We start from the raw sequence: 21,898 nt of genomic DNA, 5'->3' as shown, positions 1-21,898 counted from the left end.
TAAGTAGTGAAAATGCTTGGGAGCAGGCAATGTTGAAAAGTAACCTTGACATTTTGTACATTTCTTAAATGTAGTTTTGTTATTGACTAAAACAAGCACAAAACAAGAAAATTGCGTTTGAAAAAGGTTATGTTTTTGCTGTGAGCCAATTGGGTAACCAAGGTAACCACATGTTGTTTTCCCCAAAGGTGGGCAGGGCCTCAATGTTCTATTTAATACCGACGAGGCAACACCAATGCTCACATCACAACTGCCCTCAAATACGCATGCAGATTGTATCACGGTTGCCATGAAGACCAGACAGGGCAGAGGGAAACGTGATAAGAGGTTTCCCACACCACTGTCTGACAGGAAAAACAAGGCCCTATTTTGTCTCGGGAAGGTCACTACCATAGGCGGCCAGCAGAGAGTGCTAGGGCGCCACACTGCAGCAAAGCACTAATCTGAATCCGAGGCAGGCTAAAGAAGCCCAAACAAGCGTCAGCTCTATTTCCTGATGCCTCCTCCTGTTACCATAGTAACAGTGAGTGCAGCGGTGGTCTGGGCTTCAACATGGTAAATCATGTAATGTGGGAATCATGATTGTTCTTGTAATGCATTAAAGGGGGTTGTGGTGGTGCATTTGAAATGAAGCCTTGTCAGAGGCAAGGCTAAATGGCATAGGCTATATCTCATTTAACAGCCCTTAATGTTCCCTGGTAGACTACAAGAGAAGCACTCAAAATGGTACTGCATGTCCTGATGTCTGGATGAAAAGACACTTCACACACAAACTTATTGACACACATGTAGAGTGAAGAACACACACCTATAATATATCTAGGGACCAGACCTTTTCCTGACAACTGGCCAGGAGTTTCTTGGATCAGGTCACGTGGGCCTATTAAAAACATATGATGGTGTAACTGACTACCATCATACAGCGTCTTCCGTTAAGTTTGTATATCTTAGAAGTGTCTCCTTTTTTTATTTTTATTTTTATTTTTTTACAGATGACAAGGGTCTTTAGCATCATAAACAATGAATCTGTCCTTCCTCCTGAAGTGTGCAATTGTTGGTTCCCTTCCCTTCGTGGACTTAGAAGGAAATAACTGGTGTAAGAATAACAGTGGAAACTCCCTCTAGCCCAATGTTTTAACATTTGTGGGGAGTTGTGTATGAGCGCACACATCAGGAGAAAGGACATATTATTGGGACGCACACAGTGAATAATCCTGGGAGCTTGGTGACCTAGTAAACCATGTGACCCTCCTGACCCCAGTAGAAAGAACACAGGTGTCATTAGTCCAACACAGGTGTCATTACGCCAACACAGGTGTCATTACCCCCTGTTTGATATGGCAGATAGACAGACAGAGAAGTATGGATGCCATAAGAAAGAGGCATTCGAGAACATAATATATAGTCTGAGGATGAATCTCTATTTCTGATGGACATTCATACTTAGACAACCATCCAGCATGCTGCACAAAGCAACTGTATGCTTGAATGCTAATTGGTGCACTTCTTGTGACCTTACTGTTATCCTATGATTCTCACGATACCACAGCAGATAAAGCTGATGAGCTCAGTTCAGTTAACAATTTTAGTAAATGTTTATAAAAGGGTAGCGTGTGTGTGTGTGCTTGCAAGATGGTGTGTATTTGTGAGTACGTACGTAAGTATGTGTGACACGTGCATTTGTGTGCGTATGTGTCTATATATGTATTTATATGTGTGTGTGTGTGTGTGTGTGTGTGTGTGTGTGTGTGTGTGTGTGTGTGTGTGTGTGTGTGTGCGCACAAGAGTGTGTGTAAAGTGTGTGTGTACTGACCTGGGCCTAGCTTGGCCACAGCACACAGCAGGTCGTAGTTGATGACAGGCGTTGCGTCTTCGCTCTGGCCCCAGCCCACGGCCGGCGAGGCAGGGGGCGAGATGAGGAACTGTTTGACGGGCGCGGGAGGGGCCAGGTACGACTTGTCTATGTCCTCCCCAGAGTTCTGAACCTATAGAGGGGGAGAGAGGAGGAGAGGAGAGAGGGGGGCATGTCAGAACGGACCATGTTCATTTGGACACACAAATGGAAAATGTTAAAAACATTGCAATGCTGGAAACATTAAAGTAGAAAACATTAATGCTACGTTGTGCATTAATGAATACACCCCGGCTGCTGTTGTATAGGAAGCACACTGTGTTCTCTTCCTGTTGGCTCTTTATGTTGGAACACTATGTACTGGATCATATCTATATAATACACGCACTCGATGTAGGGATGGACAAGAGTAATCGAGTACTCGAACAGACGTCAAAGCTCGATTTTTAACCAGAGATCACATTTTTTTCATATACTGTTTAATTATTTGGTGGAATGTGCTTAGTGCCTGTCCGAATTTTTGTTGTTGTCTTGAAGACGATGTTAATTTGCTTTGACTCTAGTGTTCCATTTGTACATGTGCATTTGCAGGGCACAACAAAAAACAAAAACAAGCACAAGCATCAGACAGTTCTTCTCCCTACATTTCCTTTCCCCGCCATGTCTCATTCACTCAATTGCGTTCCGACCGCTCCCTCTACACACGTGTGCTGAGTGCGCACACAAGCTCCTGTTAGGCATACAGAGATAAATGCATCTAACTGATGGGATACTACACAAGCTACATTCCTTGCCAAATGACGACAGTTTCATCACAAATTCAAAATGGACTGGTTGATTGAAGTAGGAAAATATGTGTTCCAACAATGAGCTGCAGTTTTGGAATAATTGCTTCCCGTCTATTTTCAGCTTAGGCTACTTTGCCAACTGCTAGTGCCATTTCCAATTGGTTAGCCTAKGCTATAACCCATAGACAGGTTCCACACTGAAAATAAGCAAAAACTTTAGTTTGATAAAGACAGAGTGTATTTTTTATCAGAATCATTAAGCATAGGCCTACATAGGTAGTAATTCATCATCATGCCGTGTTCAATGTGGAATTGTGCATCCTTTTCGAAAATTCCAAAGAACAGGCAGAATAAACTAAATCGAACTGTAGACATATTTTGGTTTGTAACCCTGAAAAAAATGGTCTTTCAACTCACCAAACCGAGCCCTGTTTCAAATGATCACCCTGTGAGAATGACTGTTCCAGACGAGCGAGGTGCATATACCTTAGGACTAGCAACTTGTTGAATTTGGGGGAAAAAGTATGTTCTATTTTATTCTGTTATTTTACATCATGTTTTTTTGTTTTTTTTACTATAGAATAGGTTTGTCTTGACTGTGATAAGGCCTTGGAAAATAAGAGGTTCTTGTCTGCTCAATTAACAAAACAAGGTTATGCCATTGCACAGCCATAGGCTTCTACAATAGGTGGCAGCGTAGCCTAGTGGTTAGAGCATTGGACTAGTAACTGAAAGGTTGCATAGTTCAAATCCCTGAGCTGACAAGGTACAAATCTGTCATTCTGAACAAGGCAGTTAACCCGCTGTCATTGAAAGTAAGAATTTGTTCTTAACTGACTTGCCTAGTTAAATTTWAAAAATGAAGTGCCACTGCTGAGGTTACTGCCTTTTTGAAGATTGTGTTTCACTATACAATATAACCAGTTGATATTACGGTTTCAATAAATTAATCTTAAATGGCACTTGCTTTTTTTATTGGCTGAATATATATGGGGCAATTGAGCAACTAGGATTTGTTATCTGTAATGTTTATGATATGAGGCATTGTTGCATAAAAAAAAGTGAGTAAAAATGTCAAATGCCAATCCCTAACACCTTGGTTTGTAAGAGGTGCGTAACTGGCTGCAGGGAAGTCAGGCGCAGGAGAGCAGAACTGGGTAATAACCGGAGCAGTTTAATGATGCAAAACCAACGGCACCCAGAACAACAAAATATGGGTTGAAATAACCCATCGCAAACCAGTCTGAAGTGCACAAACACTTTACAACAAACAATTCCACACACAGACATGGGGGGAACAGAGGGTTATATACACGTCACGAAATGAGGGAATGTAAACCAGGTGTGTGGGAAAACAAGACAAAACAAATGGAAAATGAAAGGTGGATCGGCGATGGCTAGAAAACCGGTGACGTCGACCGCCGAACGCCGCCCGAACAAGGAGAGGAACCGACTTCGGCGGAAGTTGTGACATGGTTAGTCCCCTTAGCGGCCCACCCACGTAGAAAACACACTCAGAACAAACACATGCTGAGCACAACCAAGGATAGTAGTCATTAGCAGAACCCACTCCCTCACACACACACACACACACACAGAATACACACAAGGACGCACGCCCGACCACACACAGGCAAACACAAAACACACACTCACGCACAAACACAGAACACACTCGCGCACACATACACAATGCCTGTGGAGAGACATACAAAGACACACACACTTGCAACGACACAAGAGGGAAAACATTTGGAACTAATGACAACGCTGCAGAAAAACATCAGACTGAGGGACCTGAACCCATTGTGAGTGGAGGACGAGGTCAGGTCTAGCTCAGAGGCCACTACATTCTCAATGGGGAGAGTACAGTATAGAAATAGAGAAAGAAAGGCTGCACACAAATATGTGGCTCCCGAGTGCTTTGATTCAACCTGCACCACAAGGGTGTGTGTCTTGTATCTTGCATATGAAACATCTCTCTTGTGGAACCAGKGAAAATAAAGTACTTGGGAAAGTACTTAAATGGGAGCAGCTGCCAATGGCATGTGCCGGGCTCTATCTTCGTAGTACATTGCACTCCACATATAGGTCTTATCACAAAATCGKCGATAGCATCCGGAACTGTTTGGCCTACAAACTATTATGACCCCTCTATCRAAAGGGAAGACTCTCACGAACATGATGGTGGGCTCYGTTTTGCTCTATGACCCCTACAATCGAACAGTTTGGGCTACACATCAACATGATCCCTCTGTGGAAAGGTGACACTCTCTCGAATACGTACCTGTCAGTTGTTTTCCTAAAAAAAAAGTGGTCTGAAGGTCCCCCGGTACAAGTTGAAAAGATGAAYGGAAGTACACTACATGACCAAAAGTAKGTGGACACCTGCTCGTCGAACATMTTATTCCAAAATCATGGGCATTAATATGGAGTTGGTCCCCCTTTGCWRCTATAACAGCCTCCACTCTTCTGGGAAGGCTTTCCACTAGATGTTGGAACATTGCTGCGGGGACTTGCTTCCATTCAGCCACAAGAGCATTAGTGAGGTCAGGCACTGATGTTGGCCGATTAGCCCTGGCCACAAGAAAAAGAGAGAGATGGGAAGCCCGTTAACGCGAGCGCCTCCACGAGGCTCGGTGACGAAGATCCTATCCGTCGTTCTACTGCGATGGCAGTGCAATCAAAGGTCCACGCTGGAAGGAACCTCCCGAGAGAGAATCTCATCTTAACCCAGCGTGAAGTCCTCCAGGAAAACGACGCGAGCAACGCGCTCTTCCAGTACTGGAGCAAGCAAGAGTGCGAAACTCTATAGACGTAATCGTTATGGATGATCACGTACATCTGACAGGGAGCCAGAGCCTGGAAGCCTCCTTCCCCAAAAACTGAACGATCAAAACCGTATCAATCTCCTCTTTTAAAGTTCTAGATAATCGTTAGAACACTCACCCGTTGCCTGCCAGCATAGCTGTGCCCCACTCCCGAGCCCCCGAAGTAAGAGTGAACTGACGCTAGCGTGCGAGCTCTCTCACTTGAGTACGTGTTGGGCTGGAGAGAGAACACAATCAACGGGGAGAAAGAGCGACCACTCGAGTGGGCTCGCCCAGAGGAACATGGGGGTTATTAACCCTAGGTTCCGGAGACCCGGAAGACCAGGAAGTAGCTGGTGGCACGAGACGCAGACTCTGAAACTGTCCAGAGAGATCGGAGACCTGAGCGGCCAGGGTCTCAACGGCATGACGAGCAGCAAACAATTCCCTGTCGTGTCTCCCGAGCATTGCTCCCTGGAACTCGAACGGCAGCTGGTTGAGGAATCCATAGTCGCTGGTTCCATCTTGTCGGATTCTTCTGTTAGTGCTGGTGAATGAGGACCAAAAGCGACGTAATAGTAACAAGAGTCTTTTATTCCAGTATTAAACAATAATGATTCTCCTGGATATTTCAATGGTAAATCCAAAACAGGAAAACTGAAATCTCTTCCTCAATTAAGACAGAGGAACGACTGGCAGACGACGACCACAGACTGCAGTCGCTTCCAGGAAGGCACTGGCCGTAGCTTGACATAGACAACCCTGCTACAACGCAGCATTCATGAAGAAGGCAAAGAACCAGGACAGGGCGGAACAAGACACAGGACAGCCAACATTCAAACAAGAATCGACAAGGACAGAAGCGGAAAACAGACGGAGCAAATAGGGACTCTAATCAGAGGGCAAAAATCAGGGGACATGTGTGAAAGCAGTAAAATTGAAGGTCGTTAGGAGAATGGAAACAGACTGGGGCAGGAACGGGAACGATAAGGAGAGAGAGAGCGAGAGAGGGAAAGAGGAAGGGGAGAGAGAGGGATAAAAGAGGGAACAGAACCTAATAAGACCAGTCAGAGGGAAGCACAGGGACAAGACATTGATCATCAAAGACAAAACATGACCAGTTGCCTACTCCAGCAATACTTATTATTTCCTCACCTTAGAGCTTTTCGCTTCCATGCGCCCCCCTCTCTTCTACTGGAGGAATAGTGTCTCCACCGTTTGGTGCAGTACAGCACTTTGCGCATTACTTTGGATTGAACGAGTACATTGCGAAAGAGGCGATCACTCCTTACCTGGGCACTCTCTCTCGGTAACGGCTATCACCGTTTGGATGTGAGGCTATTATACTGCTTATAATAGCAAGGCCACTGGAGGGCTGAGGGCTCATTTCACTAGAGGTAATATGGCTACCTCTTGGCACTTTTCAAAGCATCTCTGTACAGGAGATTTTGTGATGTGGCATGTGGGCCACCCGATGACAATTTGAGTTTTTTTCAAACTGTAGGTGACTCACTTCTTTGGGCAGTCAAGTATCATGGCCCTGACCTCCAGTTATCAAGAGCCCTTGAGCGCGTGATGATGTGGACCCTGGCTTAAAGAGTTGTCTGCGATACGGAAGTTGGCCAAATCCCCACAGTGAGACATGGGAACGGTAATTGAAAGGAGAACCAAGTTGACTTGTGAACCCCAATTCTCGGAGGAAATAGTGAGATGCTCGCAAGAGCGCAAGGCAAGAGAGACATGCTTGATGAATGACCAGAGGTGTATTGAGTGGCACCTTATAAAGAGGGAGGGCACCTCATTCGCCACCACCTGTCGTCTTCCGACAGATGTGTGTATTGGTCTTCCGTAGTGATCCGCCATCCGCGATACCATAGTGAGACATCGCATCATATTCTCAGAGAACCGGGCGCGTAACTGTTGAGTTCATGCTCAATACAGTGCCAGGAATCAGGTTTAGAGGATTCAAGTCCCACATTGAGTGGCAGTTTGTCGGTCGCCGCCCAAGGTGACTATCCTCTTGCCAAATCAACATACCATAGTTGTAGGAGATATGTATTGTTGCTATGGAACTACTGTGGTGTGGCTGCTAAGCGCTAGGGACTGATACGAAGATGTACAAGTCTGTGTTGGTCCAGGACTTAGAATTGAAATGGAGTGTTGTCATGGCTGGAAAGGATGGTATAATATTTGTGTGGTCCAGGAAGGGAATTGAAATTAGTGTGTCATTGGCCTGAGAAAGGTTGTCTGCTGATAAGTGCTGCCACGCAAAACGCAATTCCTGGCCCACTCTACCATGACAGCTTTTGAGTGGCGCGCATTATGCAATATTAGCTTGAGTTCATCTATTATATATTGACTACCCTGGGAGAGATTGACTCACAGGCACAGCCATAACAATATTATGTGATACCAGTCTTACAGTGAGGTACAAGATCGCAACTGGTGAACTGAGTGAACACAGTTGTTGGGTCAAGATCGGGGTGATGTGTGTCACGTTTTCCGTCTGGGTAGTGGTTGCCTATGCTTAGTTTCAGTGCTAAGTTTTCAAGCGTGGCTGACAGTCTGCGATTTATATTTATGAAATGAAAACGTGGATTAAGCTGGTAAAGTCAAACATCACAAACCTTTCTAAAACCACTCTGGTGGACAAACACTTTTTCTCTTGTCGCCATTCGTCCACATGGTGCTGGCCTTGCTATCACCAGAAATATTGTGACGAATTGCCAATATTTTGTTTTTGAAGACCCAAAAAAAACAGAGGTAGTAGGGAACCTATTCAAGTAAGTAGAATACATTTGTTTTATTGAAAACAACCATTTATTTTATAGCCAGCTAGCAGGCTACGTAGGCCACTTCTGAAGGCTGACTCACTGAGCTGCACTTAAAACACACTGTTCAGTCTAAATGAATTAATACTCAATCCAGCTAGCTATCTAGCTGTCTTGCTGTAAAATAAAACACAATCTTCAAATGCATTTGTAGCTAACACCATGGAAGAGGCTGAAAATTGCCAGCCAGCTGTCGTTGTAAAGAGAGAGTGTAGGCTACTGGAATAGTGCAGTATTTGGGGGAGGACATCTATGAAAAGATTCCTCCCATTCCAGTCCCTAGAGGGAAACTTTGAGGACAGAGCAACAATAATAATTCCAGTGCTGTCTAATTGAGTATAATGAAGATGTTTTTTCCCCCTTTTGTGGAGGTTGTTTCCAAAGGCTCTCGGATATGTTAAGCTGGTGAAAGCCTGTTTGCAGATTGAAAAAAGAGGTCCAATGAATGTCCCAAGATACTAAGGTCTATGTCCTCTATGCCATGGTTCATACGTGTAGGGCAATGTTGTATAACAAAAATACAGTTAAATACATCACAAACAATTATGAACCTAGTTACATTGGAGCAAGCCAACCATGCTGGATATGTCTGCTAGATGTGCAGGTTTCTGCTTCAAGCCAGCAATAACATACCTGATTCAAGTTATCAAAATCTAATAGTTTGATAATCAAGTGTGCTATTGCTGGGGCTGGAATACTAAGTTTCTCACCAGAGATCAGGGATCAGTGGCGCAAGTTGCCACATATGGAGTTTTTTTTGCTTAACCAGAAATGATGCTGTTATAAATAAAAGCCTACTTGTACTACTCAATTATATATGTTGTTTAGACTAATGTCTAATCTACATACGGTTTAGTTATTTGTACACTTTGAAGTATGAAGTGTTGATTCTTTGAAGTTAAGTTGTAAGTTGCATTGCTTGCGCGTTTGGGGTTTAGACTGGGTTCTGTACAGCACTTTTGAGATATCAGCGATGTACGAAGGGCTATATAAATACATTTTGATTGATTGTGATTTAAGTGTTTAAACTTGTTTATATTGTTGAACTATTATTCATAATACCTATGTCAATGTTGATAATCACATATCTCAATTCCTTTAAAAAGAGGGGAGGGGTCTTTCCGTAATGTTTCTGTGTGGTCATTCTAATTGAACCATGTCCTTTTTGTGCTAGTCTGTACAGATCTTCAATCTTTTTTATTTGATTGGCACTCTTGTGAATCCAATTTTGCAGCTTAAGAGACACTTATTTCTCTGAATGAAGACAAGTTGCCTATTCCTGATGTAAATAAAAGAGGTGTATGCTCATTGTACAGTAGTATAAACACAGACAGAAACATGACAGTCTGTGGTAAAATGCTGCTAGCAGGTAACGCCGTACGAGAAAACTGAGCATCATTTCCACAATCATGTTCAATTGATACTCTCTTCTAGTAAGTGTCTGCTCTAGTTCTACCATTTTGGGAGTTTGAGACATAAAAAGGTGTCGTTAGAAAGGTTAATTCTCGTCTGTCAGCGAGTTTAAACTGCTTGTTGTCAGAGAGAAGAAGTTCAATCTTTCGTCGTTGTGAGTGGCAGGGGGAGGGCTTGGTGTCCTGTGTGCGAGTGGCCTGCACAGAGCCCTGACCTCAACCCAGTTGAACACCTGGATTCATTGGAAACGCCGAATGGACCAGGCTTGCCCAACATCAGTGGCCGACTCACGAATGCGCTTGTGGCTGAGTCGAAGCAATCTCCACAGCAAATGTTCCAACATCTAGTGAGAAACCTCCAGAAGACTTGAAGGTTGTTATAGCCAGCAAAGGGGAGACAACTCCACCATATTAATACCTCATGATTTTGATGAGATGTTTGATGAGCAGGTATCCAATACGTTTGGTCTTGTGGTGATGAGCTAGTAGCTAGCTAGTTATCTAGGTAGCTTTACCAAGGTTAGCTGACGTCTCAAACACGACCTCATGTGGCTACTACTTCTTGTCTATGCTAGCCTTCAGGCAAATTCCACATCAGAAACGTGCAACATTTAAAATATGATATGGCCAAGCATGAAGACAATTTCTCCCCTTTTTTCCTGCAGCTTTAGCTAAATTCTGAAATTGAACAGAAAGTGCTTGTGAAAAACAGTGTGCTGCTAAACATCTTAAAATGTTTTGCACCAGGCTTTGTTATGTTGACCATTTTCGTCCTCACCACGCTGGTGTCCTACGGCGCTCTCTGGAGCACCTTCTTGGAGCTACCGCCCAAGCAAGAACATGATTTTGTTTGACGTAATATGTGGGCGGAGTGGTGGGAAAAGTACCCCAATTTCACACTTGAGTAAAAGTAAAGATTACTAAAAAGAAATGACTCAGTAAAAGTGAAAGTCACCCGAGTAAAATACGTACATGAGTAAAAGTCTAAAAGTATTGGTTTTGAATGACTTACAGTGCAAAAATAGAAGTAGTAAATTCATAAAGAAATGCTGATTAATTTTAAGCAACCAGACCGAGTTTCTTGTTTTTTTTTATTTACGGATAGCATGGCACATCAACAACCGAACATAATTTACAAAACGAAGCATTGGTGTTAGGGAGTCTGCCAGATCAGAGGCCCAGTTGGGATGACCAGGATGTTCTTTGAAGTGTGTGAATTGACATTTCCTGTCTGCTAGTATTAAAGCATGTAAGAGTACTTTTTAGGGGTTCTTTTCCGTTTTTAGGGAATCCTGGTTCGCGACGAAGGCTAACCACAGCCATATCAGGATTGGTGGACAGAGCTCTGAAACTGAAGGGGTCACACAACAGCCCATAAACCAAGTACTGGAGTACTGGATGAATGTTTAGCCTACTTAATAGGGTTTGATATGCAACCCAATTCCGGCAGCTAAACATCAGGAGGACTTTGGTATATCTGATGTTTTGTTGTGTTGTTTTTCCACGTGGTAGTCATGGGTGTTGATGATGGTTAGTCTTAGAATAATGCAGGGGGTTCACCATACTCGTTCAGTACAGAGGTCTGAGTGGAAAAGTATCCCATGTCAGGGGTTGGCAACGGCTACAGACTGAAGGGCGCGAGAAGAAAACAGTAAATTGAACAATTTTCTTGGCTATGAATGGAAGGCCCTTGTATGGTGAGTAAACACCAATCAGATTGTGCCCCGATATGATTGAGCCCTGGGCTGGAAGCAGAAAGGAAAATTCACCTGAGGATTGCAGCTTATTCACTTTATACACAGTTTACACCTTTATCAAACTGTTACTGTCAGTTGTCTCATACCGTTGACATTCCGTATCCCCCATATAACGTGGTACAAACGTGTATGTGTTTGACGATACATTTGAGAACAAGAGGTGAATACGTTCTGATATGCTCTTGTACAATAGTAAGTCTACCGTACGTGTACGTACCAGTATTATTGGTTATTTAGCATTTCCATTGAAGGATACATCATATTTAAGTGTGATAGTAAATGCTTTCAATCAATCAATTGTCCGGAGAACTATGATATTATGTGATTGGAGAGTCTTTCTGTTTAAGCTGAATTCATAACAGTTGCTCTAACACAAATGGCACAGCCGAGCCGACGCAAAAGGAAGTCGCACCATTCCTGTTTAAATTATGCCGTATAGTTTATGGCTACCTTTCTCCCTCTCTCAAAAACAGTTGATGAAGATGAAAGAATGTCTCCTTGAATGAGCTCTGTCCTGTGGAGCGTGCTGTGAGAAAGCCCCCTCGTATCGACTAGCCAGCCCTCACCTTCCCTGTCTCTTCCCAGTTACTGGCTCCCGACAGAGTCCATCGATTGAATTCACAGCTAAAATGTCACTCTGTCCAAGCAGTGAGAGAGACAGCGAGATAGGGGAGAGGGAGAGAGAGAAGGAGGGAGGAGGGAGAGAGGAGAAACATTGATGCGAGAAAGAGGGCGTTGGAGGGAGGAAAAGAGAGAGGTGGAGTATGAGGAGAGGAGAGGCTTGATAGCATCTGGAGGGCACAGAAGAGCATTTGATGGGAAATCTCATTTCTTACCAACCAGCAGTGGATGGGCAGAAGGAACACATGTTAACCCTGATATATATCTATATATATACAAGTATTCAACATTATTGAGTCAAATACACATTTAGATTTGTGGAACAGCCACCCACAACAACACAATCCCGTAGACGCAAATAGCTAAATGAGAGAGCAGCAGTTGATTCCCATCAATTGCGCTATGTAAAATTCATATAAAAAGTCATATCCGTAGCGCCGTAATTACACCCATGTTGTATCCTTACCTCGAGCGTTATATTCAATTTGGATAATCTTCTGTGCCGCCAGCAGTTGGCACCATTGAAGACATAGCCTGGACTGTAGCCTACAAAACCTATTCCTTCTCTTTTCCACGATACACCAAATGTGTTGATGGTATCAAGTGGTCTCCTGACTTGTCATCAAATTTTTCCAAAAGTATATATCCTGAGTACATTATTGTAGCTGGTAACGTAATGATACAGTTACTGTTTTTTGTAATCCTTTTACATGTAACAGATTAACATGTACACGGATGACATGTAATCCGTTTCTCCCCAACACTGTGGTAACCCTTAAAATACACTGGAGTTACAGAATATTAGAACACTTCTATATTAAATGCACCCCCTTTTGCCTCAGAACCAGCCTTTCAATTAGTTTTGTGCATGAACTACAAGGTGTCGAAAGGTTCCACAAGGATGCTGGCCCGTGGTTGACTCCAATGCTTCCCACAGTTATTCAAGTGAGCTGGACTGTCCTTTGGGTGGTGGACAGTCTTCGATACATACGGGAAACTGTGAGCGTGAAAACCATCAGTCTTGTTGCAATCTTGAACACGCTCAAACCGTGCACATGGGCACCTCACCATTACCCGTTCAAATTCACATCAAATCGTTTGTCTTGCCCATTCACTACGATGGCACAGATACACAATCCATGCCTCATTCTCAAGCAAAAATCCTTCTGATAACTGTCCTCCTTCCTTCATCTACACTGATGGAAGTGGATTAACAGGTGACATCAATAAGGGATCAACGGCTTTCATGGATTCACCGTGGTCAGTCTATGTCATGGAAGGCAGGTGTGTTCAATGTTTTCTTACCCCAGTGTATATACTACCACTTAAATACAAAAGTATGTGTTAGGGATTAGTGCGATTCGGCTATTCAGCCGAGCAGGTTACACATACTTTTGGGCATATATACAACACTACTGACAAAAGTATGTGGACACCCTGCTCATCTATCATCTAATTCCAAATCATGGGCATTAATATGGAGTTGGTCCCCCTTTGCTTCTATAACAGTCTCCACTCTCTGGGAAGGCTTTCCACTAGATTTGGAACAATCTGCGGGACTTGCCTTCCATTGGCACAGAGCATTAGTGAGGTCGGGCTTGATGTTGGGCGATTAGGCCCTGGCTCGCAGTCGGCGTTCCAATTCATCCAAGGGTTTCATAGGGTTGAGGTGGGCTCTGTGGCAGGCCAGTCAATGTTCTTCCACACCGATCTGACAAACCATTTCTCTATGGACCTCGCTTTGTGCAGGGGACATTGTCATGGCTGAACAGGAAGGGCCTTCCCCAACTGTGCCACAAAGTTGGAACACAGAATCTCTAGAATGTCATTGTATGCTGTGGCATTAAGATTTCCCATCACTGGAACTAGCCCGAACCATGAACAACAGCCCAGACCATTATTCCCTCCCCACCAAACGTTACAGTTGGCACTATGCATTGGGCAGGTAGTGTTCTCCTGACGCTGCAAACGCCCAGAGTCGTCCGTCGGACTACCAGATGTGTGAGCGTGATTCATCACTCCAGAGAAGACGTTCCTCGTGCTGAGTCCAATGCTGGTAACTTTTAGCACCCTCCAAAGCTGACGGCTTGGCATTTGCGCATGGTGATTCTAGGCTTAGGCTGCTGCAGCCATAGAAACGCATTTCTGGATCTCCCGACGAACATTCTTGTCCTGACGTAGCTTCCGGAGTCGTTTTGTAACTCATTAGTGAGTGTTGCAACCAAGGACAGATGATTTTTTATGCATTTAGCACTCTTGGGTCCGTTTTGAGCTTGTTGGCCACAAGCTCACTCCACATCACCGCATCAACCAAATTGAGTAAAAGAAAGCAGCCAACAAGTGCTAAGCATATGTGCGGAACTCCTCAAGACTGTTGGAAAAGTATTCCAGGTGAAGCTGGTATGAGAAGATATGCCAAGGGTGTGGCAAGCTGGTCATCAAGGCCAAAATAAAAAGTTTGATTTGTTTAACACTTTTTTTTTTACTTGCATGAGTCCAATGTGTTATTTCATATTTGATGTCTTCACTATTATTCTATCAATGTAGAAAATGCAGTAAAAATAATAGAAAATACTTGATGAGTAGTGTGTGCAATCTTTGACTATACGTATATTAAGATATAGAGGCAAGAAACTGCTTATTTTCTTTAAAAAGTCTGTATGTCGATGTTCGAAGCTACGCGTGTCACTTCAGAAAGTATTCCAGAAACCTTGCACTTCTTCCAAATTTTGGTTACGCTTACAGCTTTATTCTAAATGGATGAATATTTTTTTCTCATCAATCTACAACAATTACCCCATAATGACGAAACGAAAACATGTTGTTGACATTTTTGCAAATGTATTAAAAAATAAAAAACAGAATCCCCTTTTTTAGGTAAGTATTTCAGACCCTTTTGCTATGAGACTCGAAATTGAGCTCAGTGAACCTGTTCCATTGTAATTACCTTGATGTTTCGACAAACTTGATTGGGTCCACATGTGGTAAATTCAATGATTGGGACATGATTTCGGAAAAGGCAACACACCTGTCTATATAAGGTCTCACAGTTGACATGCATGTCAGAGCAAAACCAAAGCCTTGGGGTCGAAGGAATTGCCCATAGAGCTTCCGAACAGGAGCACAGATCTGCTGGAAGGGTACCAAAAAATGGTCTGCAGCATTGAAGGTCACCAAGAACACAGTGGCTTTCATCATTCTTATAATGGAAAAGTTTGGAACCACTAGACTCTCCAAAGAGCTCGGCTGGCCGCGGCCAAAACTGAGCAAATCGGGGGAGAAGGTTCTTGTAAAGGAGGTGACAAGAAACCCGATGGTCACTATGACAGAGTCCAGAGTTCCTCTGTGGAGATGGGAGAACCTTCCAGAAGGACTCCATCTCTGCAGCACTCACGCAATCAGCGGCCTTTATTAGATAGTAGTGGCCAGACGGAAGCCACTTCTCAGTAAAAGGCACTTGACCGCCTGCTGGATTTGCCAAAAGGCACCTGAAAGACTCACCATCCCTGAAGGTGAAGCATGGTGGTGGCCAGCATCATGCTCTGGGGATGGTTTTCCAGTGGCAGGGACTGGGACTTGATGAAAACCTCAGCGACCTCAGATGGGCGAGGTTCACCAACGAACCCTAAGATACACACGCAAGACAACGCAGGATTGGGCTGCGGCAGTCTCTGAATGTCCTTGAAGTGGTCAGCCAGAGCCTGCGACTTGAACCGATCGAAACATCTCTGGAAGACTTGAAAATAGCTGTGCAGCAACTGCTCCCCATCAACCGACAGAGCTTTGAGAGGATCCGCATGAAAAGAATGGAGAAAAACTCCCCAATACAGGTGTCAACTTGTAGCGTCATTCCGAAGGAGACTCAAGTGTAATTCATCTCAAAGGTGTTTCAACAAAGTACTAATAAAGGGTCTGAATAGTTTTTTTATTTTAATACATTTGCCAAAAAAATACAAACCTGTTTTTGCTTTGTCTTCTAATGAGTAATGTGTAGGTTGATGAGAAAGAAAACAACAATTTAATTCTTTTAGAATAAGACGGTAACGTAACAAATGTGAAAAAGTCAAGGGGTCTGAATACTTTTCCAAATGGCACTGCTATAATATTATTTGATATAACTATTCATTTCTTTCAAAAAGTCTGCCTTTTCAGTCTGCTTAGTGAACAACAGGGGAGGGTGAACCTGGAAAGTTGGAAACCTCAAATTCTACCATCCAATGTCGCCAGTCCAGAAAATCAATACCGTACAGATGCCGCTTAGAGTGCTACCACAAACAGAGGATGGGCACACAGGAGCGAACTATGACACAGACACCCCTTGTCCCTATGCTCAAATGACAAGATCATATCTGTTTCAAATGGCTGGAATATTGATTCACCCCGCCTTTCACTACTCCCTCTCTCCCACTGTGTTGTTGGCTCCGTGATAATTAATAGATATATACTATATTGTCCCTTTTGATCCCTTTTTGTTTTCAGCCTTAATCTTAATCCTCCCCTGAATGCACACATTCCGTGTATCACACACACGACCAAGGCACAGCGGTTAGCCATGGAGCAGCATCTATGGATGAGTTTATAATAATTACATTAATGATTGCATTTATATAACCACTTTCCAAGATGCTTCAATCCCTGTAAGAGGGAACACACTCACGAGCTATGCTGCAGTGTAGGGAGTCTACCTTACTAAAAATGCCTGAAATGCTTAGGGTGACATTCAGGACAGGTGCAGGATCAACCCAGTCTAAATGGGCACTTTTTTTTTTTCTCTCCCAGGAGCGTTGAGGCCTTGTTCAGAGTCTATGACGAGCAGACGTCCTTCCAGATGTTCAAGAGCTTCAGGCGAGTCCGCATCAGTTTCAGCCACCGCGAGGCGGCCGCCCCGCTTCGTGTCGAGCTCACGAGACCGAGCTTCAACGGGAAAGCCAGCTCGAGCTTTACTTTGCCCAGGTGAGTTGACTCTTCCTGGTTTAAGGTTTGTTTTGCCAATGGAAAACTAAAAATGAATGTTTTTAAAGTCTAGATTGTAGTCCGTCCATTTTTCAGTGTTTCTTTTTCAATTTGGTACCTAATAAACACGACCCCAGGTGTACAGAAGCCCCGTTTATACCTGGTTCTAAAATGCAGCCTTTGTCCTGATCTTTTCCACATTCTGATTGTTCCACATTTCAGACAGGTGTAGACGATTAAAAGACGCATTGTGACTGTTTTGTGATCAGATCTTCCTGACCACTTCCGAGGTAAGTCAGGCACGCCATTTTGTCTGGATATCTCTTGTGTCGATGGATCAGGACAGTAAAACCATTTAAATCATATTATCCCACCTTATAAAATCATTGACAGGTGCACCATTGACTTATGCATCAATATGCATCTTAAAAATAAATAAATAAATATAATTTTGAATAAATAGCTGTAAAATAATTTGCATACAGGAGGACCAGGAAATCTGGTCACAAATCCAACACTATTCCGCAACAAAGCCTCGACTCATTCCGCCAACTTACCCTAGTAAAACTGACTATCCTACCGATCCTCGACTCGGCTTGCCATCTACAACATAGCTTCCAATACTCTACTCAGCAAATTGGATGTAGTCTATCACATGTGCCATCCGTTTTTTACCAAACGCGCCTTATACCACCCACCCACTGCGACCTGTATGCTCTAGTCGGCTGCCCTCGCTTACATTATCGTGCCCAGACCCACTCGGTCCAGCTGTCATTATAAGTCTAAGCTAGGTAAAAGCTCCGCCTTACCTCAGCTCACTGATCACGGTAACAACACCCACCCGTATCACGCGCTCCAGAGTATATCTCACTGTCACCCCAAAGTCAACCACCTCCTTTGCCGCCTTTCCTTCCAGTTCTCTGCTGCCAGTTGACTGAAACGAATTGCAAAATCGCTGAAGCTGGAGACTTACATTTCCTCACTAACTTTAAACATCAGCTATCTGAGCAGCTAACCGATCGCTGCAGCTTACATAGCCCATCTGTAAATAGCCACCCAATCTACCTACCTCATCCCCATATTGTTTTTATTTACTTTGCTGCTCTTTTGCACACCAGTATCACTACTTACACACCATCATCTGCTCATCATCATCTGCTCATCTATCACTCCAGTGTAATCTGCTAAATTGTAATTACTTTGCTACTATGGCCTATTTATTGCCTTGCCTCCTCATACCATTTGCACACACTGTATATAGACTTTCTTTTTTCTATTGTGTTATTTACTGTACGCTTGTTTATTCCATGTGTAACTCTGTGTTGTTATTTGTGTTGCACTGCTTTGCTTTATCTTGGCCAGTCACAGTGTAAATGAGAACTTGTTCTCAACTAGCTTACCTGGTTAAATAAAGGTGAAATAAAAAATATATATTTTAAAAGACACAGTGGACAGATATGAAACACATTTTAATGTGTAGACATGTTTCAGAAAATGTGGGCACAATATCAGAATGAGGACAAAATCAGGACAAAAGGACACTTGTTACCACCGGGTATAAATTAGGCTAGAGCATAGACATTAAAACAGTAGACAGTGATGTCATCCACGTATTCCTATGGAAAACTCCAGATGGCATGTGAAGCTGGAAATATTTGAATTTGAAGCGCGCCATATTGTTGAATGGACTGGCACCCCAAAATCACTAAGGATCATGGTGAAAGTGGCCGTAAGAGAGTCAACCTATGTGGCCAGAGTCAACCTATGGCATGAGGGGTGAGCTTCCTCGTAGCCTGCTGGCCCTTGAGTGGTCTATGTCAGCACGTGGACTGTGTGACAACAAAATAGTAGTCAGAAAAGGTCACTATTTAACCCATATGAGTCTAAGCCGAGGTAGGGGAGGGGGGGGGGGGGGGGTTCTACTATGCTATAAGGAATTGTTTTTAGAAGGTCATACCAAGGATCATTTGCTATTAGCCAATACAAACACATCGAATTCACTACATGGAACAACAGAATCTAAAGGATTGTTCTGAAGTGTCTGTCCTCGATCTGAGTGATAAGAAAGATCACATGTACAGTTGAAGTCGAAGTTTACATACACTTAGTTTGGAGTCATTAAAACTCGTTTTTCAACCACTCCACAAATTTCTTGTTAACAAACTATAGTTTTGGCAAGTCGTTAGGACAAATGACTTGTGTCATGCCCACTTTGTGCATGACACAGTCATTTTTCAACAATTGTTTACACACAGATTATTTCACTATAATTCACTGTATCTTAATTCCATTGGTCAGAGTTTACATACAATAAATTGACTGTGCCTTTACACAGCTTGGAAAATTCCAGAAATATTTCATGGCTTTAGAAGCTTCTGATAGGCTAATTGACATAATTTGAGTCAATTGGAAGTGTACCTGTCAGGACCCAGTGCTAGAAACAGTCACTAAATCGGCAGAACCCAGAAGATGAGGCAGACACAGCAGTACTAGATGGTGTTTAATAAAAATAGATAACTTCCAAAATACAAAGAAAATCCACGAAGTGGTAAAAACACAAGGGAAAAAACAAACCCAAAAGACTAATACAAAATACAAAGAACAAAACCAGAGAACCTCTGGAAAATCCAACAAGAGAAAAAATATTTCACAACAAGGCTTGGGCTGGGCTGGGTCTAACATACAAACACTGAGCACGGAACTGAGAAACCACAGGGATTAAAATACTAACAAGGGAACGACATACAGGTGCAAACAATATTAGAGCAAGGAAAAACAAAAGGTACAAAAAAAGGTGCAATGGGGACATCTAGTGAACAAAAAACAGAACAGTCCTGGCCAAAACCTGACAGTACCTGTGGATGTATTTCAAGGCCTACCTTCAAACTCAGTGCTCTTTGCTTGACATTATGGGAAAATCTAAAGGAATCAGCCAAGACACTCAGAAAATAAATTGTAGACCTCCACAAGTCTGGTTCATCCTTGGAGCATTTCCAATCGCCTGAAGGTACCACGTTTATCTGTAAACATAGTACGCAAGTATAAACACCATTGGGCCACCAGCCGTCATACCGCTCAGGAAGGAGGTGCGTTCTGGAGACGCGTTCCTAGAGATGAACGAACTTTGGTGCGAAAGGTGCAAATCAATCCCAGAACAACCACAAAGGACCTTGTGAAGATGCTGTAGAAACAGGTACAAAATTATCTATATCCACAGTAAACGAGTCCTATATCGACATAACCTGAAAGGCCACTCAGCAAGGAAGAAGCCACTGCTCCAAAACCGCCATAAAAAAGCCAGACTACGGTTTGCAACTGCACATGTGGAAAATATCGTACTTTTTGGAGAAATGTCCTCTGGTCTGATGAAACAAAATAGAACTGTTTGGCCATAATGACCATCGTTATGTTTGGAGGAAAAAGGGGGAGAATTGCATACCGAAGAAACAACATCCCAACCGTGAAGCACGGGGTGGCAGCATCATGTTGTGAGGGTGCTTTGCTGCAGGAGGACTGGTGCATTCACAAAATAGATGGCTTCATGGGCAGGAAAATTATGTGGATATATTGAAGCAACATCAGTCAGGAAGTTAAAGCTGGTCGTAAATGGGTCTTCCAAATGGACAATGACCCAAGCATACTTCCAAAGTTGTGGGCAAAATGGCTTAAGGACAACAAAGTGAAGGTATTGAGTGGCCATCACAATGCCCTGACCTCAATCCCATAGATTGTGGGCAGAACTGAAAAAGCGTGTGCGAGCAAGGAGGCCTACAATCCTGACTCAGTTACACCAGCTCTGTCAGGAGATGGGCCATATCACCCAACTTATTGTGGAAGCTTGCGGAAGGCTACCCGAAACGTTTTGACATAAGTTAGACAATTAAAGGCAATGCTACCAAATACTAATTGAGTGTATGTAAACTTCTGACCCATAGAAATAAATCATTCTCTCTACTATTATTCTGACATTTCACATTCTTAAAATAAGTGGTGATCCTAACTGACCTAAGACAGATCATCTTTACTAGGATTAAATGTCAGGAATTGTGAAAAACTGAGTTTAAATGTATTTGGCTAAGTTGTATGTAAACTTCCGACTTCAACTGTATTTATCCCCATATTCTGGCACTAAACAGTCCCCATATACAATATATATACAAAAGTTTGTGACACCCCTTCAAATGAGTGGATTTGCTATTTCAGCCACAGCCGTTGCTGACAGGTGTATAAAATTGAGCACACAGCCATGCAATCTCCATAGACAAAAGTTGTCAGTAGAATGGCCACGAAGAGCTCAGTGACTCTGGAAGCAACGTCAGCACAAGACTGTTCGTTGGCACTTAATGAAATGGGTTTCCATGGCCGAGCGGCCGCACACAAGCCTAAGATCACCATGCGCAATGCCAAGCGTCGGCTGGAGTGGTGAATGCTCACACACCATTGGACTCTGGAGCAGTGGAAACCGCGTGTCTGAGTGATGAATCATGTTTCACCATCTGGCAGTCCGACGGACGAATCTGGGTTGGCGGATGCCAGGAAAACGCTACCTGCCTGAATGCATAGTGCCAACTGTAAAGTTTGGTGGAGGAGGAATAATGGTCTGCGGCTGTTTTCATGTTCGGGCCCCTTGGTTCAATGAAGAGAATCTTAACGCTACAGCATACAATGACATTCTAGATGATTCTGTCCAACTTTGTGGCAGCAGTTTGGGGAAGGCCCTTTCCTGTTTCAGCATGAACGATGTCTGTGCACAAAGCAAGTCCATACAGAAATGGTTTGTCGAGATCGTGTGGAAGAACTTGACTGGCCTGCACAGAGCCCTGGCCTCAACCCTATCGAATACCTTTGGGATGAATTGAAACGCCGACTGCGAA

General features: G+C 43.4%; 1 protein-coding gene across 1 annotated transcript in view; it reads right to left on the bottom strand.

The window, feature by feature from the left end:
- Positions 1 to 21,898, bottom strand: part of rcan3 (regulator of calcineurin 3) — a 69,881-nt gene that overhangs the window by 5,068 nt on the left and 42,915 nt on the right. Inside the window, exon 3 of the mRNA XM_024146226.1 lies at positions 1,814 to 1,985. Within this exon, the coding sequence (XP_024001994.1) occupies positions 1,814 to 1,985 (172 nt within the window). The remainder of the gene's footprint in view (positions 1 to 1,813; positions 1,986 to 21,898) is intronic.

The sequence above is a fragment of the Salvelinus sp. IW2-2015 genome, unplaced genomic scaffold (genome assembly GCF_002910315.2).
Source record: "Salvelinus sp. IW2-2015 unplaced genomic scaffold, ASM291031v2 Un_scaffold16326, whole genome shotgun sequence".
Lineage (NCBI taxonomy): Eukaryota > Metazoa > Chordata > Actinopteri > Salmoniformes > Salmonidae > Salvelinus > Salvelinus sp. IW2-2015.
This window is presented reverse-complemented; position numbering and strand designations above follow the sequence as displayed.